Below are 8,974 nucleotides of genomic sequence, written 5' to 3' on the forward strand. Positions count from 1 at the left end.
ATGGTGGATTTCTGGTGGGATAGATGGTTATTTGACGAACCGTTGGCTATGTACTTGGGAATGGAACAGCTGACACATTTTTTGGTAGCTGAATTTTATGAAGGGGATGCTTGGAATGAGGATAAACTGTTGCGATGGGTGCCAAATCATGTGGTTCGAGCAATTGAGGAAGTATACTTCCATAGTTCGGTAAAAGATGAGTTCGTATGGCTTTCTTCTAATTCGGGTTCTTTCACTATTACATCTATATGGGAGTGCATACGACACCGGAGGAATGTTTCAGTGGTCGACTCATTATTATGGTCTTCTACTTTACCGTTGAAACTATCATTTCTTGCTTGGAGAGCAATTCGAAATTATCTTCTAGTTGATGCTAATCTTCAGAGACGTGGAGTTTGTCTTCCATCAAAATGCTATTGTTGTTGCAATGCAGAAGAGACGGTGCTACATCTTTTTTTGTCTGGGCCGGTAATAGTGGAGGTTTGGTCTCATTTTGCTAATAAATTTGGGGTGAGCATGGATGGCTGTGGGAGTTTGTCCTCAGTCTTCTTAACATGGCTACACTCAACTCCTTTGGCCTCTAAAAATCATATAAGAGTATTTTTTCCAATAGTTATTTGCTGGTGTCTATGGTTAGAAAGGAATGATACTCAGTTTAGGGGTGTTCCTTGTGAGTCAGGGAGGGTTATCCGTCAGGTGGACCAGTTTATGGAGCTATTGGGCACTTTGAGGATGTTGAAAGCACAACATTTTAAAGGGGATAGGGACTATGTGTTATTTCAGTTTGCTACTATGTTAGCCAAGAAGGTTCAACATGTTGCGATCGCTTGGGGGAAGCCTCCATTGGGACACGTCAAACTTAACTCGGATGCGAGTGTTTGTCAGGAACGTGCCTCTGGGGGAAGTTTGGTCAGGACTAATGAATGAAAATTGATTTTTACTTGCTACAAAGAGTTTGGTGAGTGTGATGTACTTTGGGTAGAAGCTTATTCGTTATTGTATGGTCTACAATTGTGTAAGGAGAGAGGGGTTCAACCTTCGCAGGTTGAGGTGGATTCTCGGGTGCTCGTTAGTCTGCTCTTGTCAAGAGAAGTAGCTAAATGGCCTTTATGTACGGTGTTAAAGAAGATACGGAGGTTATTAATGTATTTCTCAACATCAGTGGTGCATATCTTTCGCGAGGCTAATTCAGTTGCGGATAGATTAGCTGTGCTTTATTTGCGATCAGATAGGATCTTTGAGACTATATTAGATCTTCCGCCAGCTGTTACAGGTGCTATGGTATTGGATGCTCGAAGTGTTCCATTTGTAAGGACTATAGTTGACAACATTTAGCTTTTGTGCATTACGGTCAAGTTTGGCCCTCTCAATATCATTGTACTTGTTTTATTTCCTTAATAAACGAGGGGTTGGCATCCCTACCCTATGAACGGGGTTTAGCCAAACAAAAAAAAAACCTACTTAGATGGCTGGTTCACTGAGTCAACAAGTTGAACTGCTAATCCAAGCGGAGTTTAATAACTATGATTTGGACTGTTTATTTGTCAAAACACAAATTTTTTTTTATATACAAAATCTATAATAACAACCCTACAAGTAAAAAATAACTCAAAAAACATACTACTATTCAACAAAATTATCAACCCTTCTCTCTCCATCACCAGTCACCTACTAGCCTCTCACTCTTCCTTCTTCCCTTTCTCCTCTTAACCTTCCACCACTATCCAACCAATCTCTCTCCTTTCTCATACCCCTTCCTTTCCCTCCTCCCTATCCTTCCTTCCTATTTCTTATTTTCTCCCAATAATGCTGCTCTACTCTTACTTTCTCCCATAATATGGTTGTCCAGATTTATGTCTAGAGGCAATTAGATCTAGTGATTTGAGTGAGTAAGCCTAGTATTGCACCAAATCATGGGGGAAAAGAGAATTAAGCCACGGGGTGGAAGAAAATGTAGAAGGGAAGAAGGGCTAGCAGCTTGGGAGGGAAAATGAGAAGGGATATGGGAAGAGGTATTAGGGAAGGAGAAGGAAGTGTGGGATAAGGAGAGGAAGGATGAGAAAGGTAAAAGGCAATGGGAGGAGGGAGTTAGAGAGTGGTAGGGGAAGGGAGATAGAGAGGAAGCAGAGTTAGGTGATGAAGCAATGAGTTAGGTGTGGGGAGGACTAAGAGGGTGGAAAGAAAGGGTTAAGGGGTCGGGAAAAGGTGACAAGAAAGTAGGGTAGCGGGAAAGGGGAAAGGTGCAAAGTGGTGATTGGCCAAGATGCCAGGCAATAAGGGAGGGAAAGGTAGCAGTTTTAAAAAATATCCTAAGAATTTTAAAATTATTCTGAAAATACACCATCCAAAGATATTCCAAAAAAAATTACAATAAGCTACTCTATGAACACTCAAAAAATATCTAATCTAAATATAAGACCTAAAAACAACCTAATAGGGGGTAAATTCAATTGATCATAAATTTTCACAAATGATAGTAATTTTACTCAATAATTTCAACCAAATAAAACACACAATGTGAGGACCCAAAAAATTTACTTATTTTAAACTCGTATTACTAACTTATTTAAATATTTATTTACCCGTTTTCTCCGAATAATTTATTTCAACCCTTTTAGAACCATTTACATGGAACTATGACTTGCATATATTTTTAAAATGTCCCATTAATAAATTTAATTTTCGGAAGCTGTTTAGTGAAATTTAGCGAATACGCGTTTGGAGGCAATATTCGATTTGAGAGTACAGTGACCTTGGAGATTTGAGAACTCATGCGTTAGACTTAAAATAAGTATTTTTATGTTTAATTATCCTAGTATTAGTTAGTTATATTATTGTTACGAGAATTTCTTAGAAATTTCACTTTATCGCGCGCGAGTCGGAAGTTCGCGTTTTCACGCACGTGACTAATTGAAAAACTTTAGAAATTTATTTTAGACTACTAAGAGTGAATAATAATAGTGTTAAAAGGATTACATTTGGAGGTTTAGTGCACAACTGAAACGAACCCGAGAGAAAACGGACACGAAACGCGCGTGTGCGCGCACTATTTAAAGTTGACTTTTGCTCAAATTTGAACCACCAACCACCAAGCTTCTCCAAGAAGCTTTAGAAATCAGAACAGTCTCTCTCTCCTCTCATTCTTGTTTGGCCAAAGCTTCCAAGGGAAGAAGAAGAGAAGCTCTCTTCATTTTATTTCACTTTGGGCTTCCATTTCACTCCAAATTTCACACACAAACTCGCAAACACTTGGAGATTCACTTATCCTTGGTGGAGGACCTCATTCTTGTCGGTTTTTCTTAGGAGTTTTGGGACAAAAATTTCTGATTTTACACCAAGGAGTAGAAGGTAATCATCCGGTCACTTAATCTTAGTTCTAGTTGGTTAAATTTTGCTAGGAAGCTTGTAGCTTCATGGTTATTGTTGTGGGTTGAGTTTAAATGTTGGAGTGGACTCTATGAAATCCCATAATGGATTTGGATTGATATGGTGATTATGAGTATTGTTGGTGTTAATTATGTATTCAACAGATGGATATAAGTTAGAAGAGTGAAAAGAAAACCGAAGGAAAGTTGCATAGGAAGAGGCTGAATTCTGCCCTGTTATTTCCGTGCACTTGGTTCGAATTTTTGGTGATCAAATGACTTTGAATCTGATGTAGATATGTTGTATAGGATGTGTGGAAAGTTTCCACCAAAAATCATTTGATTTGGTTGGGTAAAAGTTGGAATTTTGAAAATCTTCAAATCTGGAAAAACGCTGTCCAGGTGTGCTGGACAGAGCAACTTTGAACGTTCATAACTCTCTGCTCAAATGTTGAAATCAAATTTTGTTTGCGGCATTTGAAACTAGACATCCGTAGTTTTCTAACGGTGTATATGGACCTTCTAATTCAAACCGAGTCATCTGTGGTGACTGATCAAATTCGGCTGCCCTGTTCTGTCAGTCCAACCGAGAGGAAACTAGAAGTTACAACTTGTGGCTCTAGTTTCTGTTGTTTGCAAACTGAATTTCAAAATGACTTTTTCTGATGAATTATAGCCTTTTGAATCTAGTTTCTAACTCCACTGACCATTCTCAATTCCAAGTTGTATTGAGTGAGATATAGTCCAATTCTCAAACTGTACCAAATCTGAAAAACCCTAATTTTGGCTAGCCGAATGGCCTAGCTTGACTTGGGACTTGTTGTTTTGAAAATTCTGAGGTCAATCACCTACCAAATGTATATTGGATATTTTTTAGACCTTTGTTTCACAAATGAGTCAGTTGGGAGTTGATTTCTTTGGGCAAAGTGTTTGAAAAAGAAAAAGAAAGCGAGAAGGCAGATTTGCCTTGGAACTTTCTTGAACTTTGGTACTTTTGTTAACTACCTTCCCGTCCGAATTTTCAAATGAAATTTGATGGAGGAGTAGCCCTCCTATGGATGTTGAATTGTACCAATTTTGGTGTCATTCCAAGACTGTTTTGATATACAAACAAGATACCGAAGTTGTTCTTTCAAATCTGGAAAATGGACCGAACAGTCCTTAATTTTAACCAACTTTGAGCTGCTATATCTTGACGCTCGAAACTCCGATTTTTAGTTCCGCTTATTGTGTTTTAAACCTTGACTGGAATTCTAATTGAGGCAAAAATTTTAGAGGCTAGTTCACTTTCTGTAAATTTTGCCAAATTTTCAAAATTTACCGAAAACTAAGACTGAAACTGCCGTGAGAGTCTAAGTCAGCCCCTTTAAGCCGAAATTTGAGTGTCATTCATTTAGAATCTTAGAAAAGTGTTTTTTAGGAACTTTTAGTACTTTGAAACTATTTTCTAACGGTGCCAAGTTTTTCAATTTTGGACCTACAGAGTGTAAGATATGATTTTTCAAAAATTACTCCTTAAAACTGAAATTTTTTAACTTGATGGGATTTGAGTTTTTAGAAACTCTTCACTACCCTTCGATATTGAATGACCGTTTTAGACTTGATTTCTTGAAAGAAAACAGTTTTTTCTTGCATTATTAAACTCCACTTTTGAGCCTCCATTTATGAGTAATTAAGACTCTCATTCATGAAATTTTCTTAGATTGTACAAGTGTACGATCTCCATTGTTAACTAGGAATTCATAAGTGATAGTGTGTGATAGTTAATTATTATTTGTTCAGGCACTCAAAGAGACCTTCAAGAGGATTTCACAGTGGACACCTAAACCCTCATTGGAGCACTACTTCCTTGTTTTTGATTGGTGAGTGTCAAGTGCATGTTTTGTTGCAATTATGTGAATTGCTCCTTATGGACTGAATAATTGATAACTGCTGAGTCGAGTGTGTACTTTATCGCACTCGTTCTCATTTAAATGAATTGAAATTAAATTGCCTAAATTGAATTGAATTACCTGAACTGAATTATATGCTATGACTGCATATGTTATTGGAGTGAATCTCCTCGACTTATAACTGAACTGTATACATATCGTTGGAGTGAATCTCCTCGATATACAACTGAACTAGGGGACGTCCAAACTCATCAGCCGATCTTCGACTAGACCCGGCACGGGCTTGGTCGGAAACCTTGGTGAGCCATGAGATAACTGAAAGCTTGATCTATTTGAGAGATCTTGCTTAGCCTACTCGTGTAGTAGTGCCTTTATAGCAGTTCGGGCCTGGCGCCGTGTATGGTGGACGGAACTGTGAAGTAAGTGGAGTACTACGAATTTAAAATATCGACCCGGTTAACGGAGTGTCATCGCGGGAAGATATTCGATCAAGGTTTGGCGAAACTGTGACGCCCCCACTTCTCCCAAGGGCGAACTCAAGGGTATCCGCGAGATGCCTGCCTAACTCTCGTCAGGACTCAAATCAATTCAATTCAAGCTTAACGATACATACCAAATTAATACAAGTTTAAATAAAGAAAAGTCGCTTCCCTAACCGAATATCCAAATCTTACATCAGGTTCTCAAAAGATACATCAAGTTCCAAAATACAACCATTAAAAGTTGACTAAATAATTACAACCAAGATTCCAATAAAAAACATAACCTAGTCGATTTTTCATAATCTTCAAATCCACCTGTTAAGGAAAACAAACTAATGGAATGAGCCAATACTCAGTGAGGCCAAGAAACACACATGCAAGCACGTTGTCCAAGTAACAATCCCATTTAACGAATAAGCAGTAATATTCAAGTAAATAACAATTCGGGCGAGCAAAGTAAACAGAAACAATTCAAGGATATAAGAGTTCTCAGGAGCTATTTTTCACTTGCACGATCAAGAACCTCCACGAGTTGACACTCCGTCAATCGGGTAGGTTACAATCTGTAAAACTTCACTTACTCGTTCCCCGATCACCATTACATACCCCTGTACCGGACCCGCCTGTCTTTTATATAAGGCGATACTACTCAAGTATGCCAAGCAAGATCTCCCCATTAGATCAAGCTTATACACGTTTCTCATGGCTCACTAAACTTCTCGACCGTGCCCATACCGGCTCGAGTTGCGAGGTCGACATATGAGATTTGGACGTCGCCCACTAGTATCACTAGGAGTTGAGGAGATTCACTTCAATCGACTTATGCAGCCATAGCATAAATAATCATTGAAACACTTCACTTAATTCACTTAACAAATCACTTCAAGTAATTCAAGTATACTTCACGTAAATATTCACTTCAAGTATTTTATGTCAAGTAATTGTCGCGCCCCATTTTTCGCGATGGAAAAATATAAGTATAAAAATAGGTATTTACAAAATATGTAATTTTATTTTAAAATAAATGAAAAGGACCTAAAATGGGACTTTAAAGAATGCGACAATTTGGGTCCAAATATTTAGTCTAAAAAGGGTTTTCAAGAAAAAGGGGAGTCGCCACTTGGTATGGAGTTTTGGTGTACCAAGTCACCAAAAAAAAATATTTTTGACAAAAATAAAATAAATCAAAACCCTTTTTGACAACTCCAGGTCTTTGAAAACAAGAGAAAATAGGTTCGGGAGTCACGATTGAAGAAAGGGAAGGCAAATGTTTAATTGACTCAAACCTAAGGCACCCTTTCAACCTAGTCTAAGCTAGTTGCGAGGTTTAGTCAAAATTTTCCTAATCTAACCCTTAATTTTATCATAGTTGGATGTCTCCTACATGGATGCAAATCTAAATTTATCAAATATCGAAAGGGCCAAAATATCCATTCAAGGGTTTAATTGAACCAATCGCATTAATTGCGAAGGCCAAAATGATTCCTTGAAAGTGTCACAAGTATGTGAATGATGAAAATAAAATAAAATAAAAAAATAAATTATATACATATATATAAGTGATTAAAGAAAAAGGAAATGCAACATAAAGGGTACGGGAGACAAAAACTCGTGACATAATTTTCTTATACATGGATTAATGGGGTATTTGAACTAAAAAGTTATAATCACCTATTTCCCATGTTTGAAAAAATAATTATCCTAACATGAACAAGCAAATGAACTAGCTTAAATGAGATGCAATTCTAAATGACATGATTAGCACCTATAGAGGATAGGGGATAATATAATAGGGAATATCATACAAATAAGAAAAGATCCTAAAGATGAAAATATGCACGAAAATGTAGTGAATAGCACACAAAGATGAATCTAACGCAAGACGGCCTAAAGGGTCTAGCGTTGGACTAGCCCATTTCTAAAAATCCTTACTAGCGTTGGACTAGCAAGTAAGCGAAGAGAGAAGCCACAACTAGCGTTGGACTAGTATGGTGACGTCATGCATTAACAATTCATAGTGAAGCAAATAAAGCATAAATTAAAACAAATAAACACATAAGAGCACGTAACACATAACACGTAAACAGAATATCTAGATGCCAAAATCCTAAGAAAAGCGGATAAAACACATAACACATAAACCACATAAACACGCAACCTATCTATTACATCGGGGAGCGCCTAACTACAATCTAGGAGGAAAAAATATAATAAAACAAATCTAATTATCCTATCTATTACATTTTTGAGGTATTTAAATACCTCTCGAATCATTATAAAAAACTAACTAACATATATAAGAAAATTTGAATGAATATTTAAATCAAATAAATAAAGCATATAAAAATATATAAACACATAGGAACACATAGGAGCACATAAGAGCACGTAATTGACATTGAAATAACAAAATAGGAGTACCTCCCGTTTGAAGTGGTGACTAAATTGAGTCAAATTGTCCTACTTATGCTCACAATGAACAAAAGGATCATGGCACCAATTTAATTGAAAAAGAAAATAATAATACAAGCACTAAATTCACACTAATATGTCAGACGTAAAGAAATTTAAGCAAATCTAAAAATTACAAGTTAAGTATATGTTCAAAAGTAACATAATTAGTTATTGAAGAAAAGAAACAATCATAATAAAGAGAGCCAAAATTTGTCAAGGGCTGAATTGCAAAAATTGAAAACTTTTGGGGGACAAAAATTATATTTTTCAAAGTTCAGGGGTCAAAAGTAAATAAAAGATAAAATTCAGGGACCAAAGTGAAATTAATTTAAGGATCTAGGTGAAAGGAATTTAAAATGTTCTGGGCTACAGTGAAAATACTTGAAAGCTCAGGGACTGATATGCGAAAACGTTTTCTTATTCCTTAACAAATCAGGCCACTGGGCCATCATTTTATTTATTTCTGGGCCAAAAACTACCTAAGCCCAGCCGAAAATCCAGAGAAACGAGCAGGCCAGCCCGTCATTTTATCACTCAAACCCGACCCAGAAATGCATGGGTTCTAAACCTCCGGCCCAACCGAAACCCAAAAGAAATAAAACGAAAGCCCAACTAAAGAAATATAACAAGCCCACCCAAAAATAAAAACATTAGCCCAAACCATTTCTTTTCTTTTCTTTCTTTCTTTCTTTCCTTTCTTTTCTTTCTTCCCCAATCTTTTCTTTCTCTGCTCCTTCGGCCAGCTGAAGAAGCTTCAGCTGGCGGCCATGGCAGCTGCTGG

General features: G+C 37.0%; 1 protein-coding gene across 1 annotated transcript; it reads left to right on the forward strand.

The window, feature by feature from the left end:
* LOC113759614 lies at positions 1-1,335 on the forward strand. Its single transcript, XM_027302196.1, has 2 exons — positions 1-909; positions 1,021-1,335. Exons 1-2 carry the CDS (start codon positions 1-3, stop codon positions 1,333-1,335), a joined length of 1,224 nt encoding a protein of 407 aa, XP_027157997.1.
* Positions 1,336-8,974: the final 7,639 nt, after the last annotated feature.

The sequence above is a fragment of the Coffea eugenioides genome, chromosome 2 (assembly GCF_003713205.1).
Source record: "Coffea eugenioides isolate CCC68of chromosome 2, Ceug_1.0, whole genome shotgun sequence".
NCBI classification, from domain to species: Eukaryota; Viridiplantae; Streptophyta; class Magnoliopsida; order Gentianales; family Rubiaceae; genus Coffea; species Coffea eugenioides.

What these genes read in the sequence shown, in the direction of transcription:
- LOC113759614 (XM_027302196.1), top strand. Translation starts at nt 1, where the DNA reads ATGGTGGATTTCTGGTGGGATAGATGGTTATTTGACGAACCGTTGGCT. An exon ending in GTGCCTCTGGGGGAAGTTTG is followed by an intron (nt 910 to 1,020) that starts GTCAGGACTAAT and finishes CAATTGTGTAAG; the next exon opens with GAGAGAGGGGTTCAACCTTC.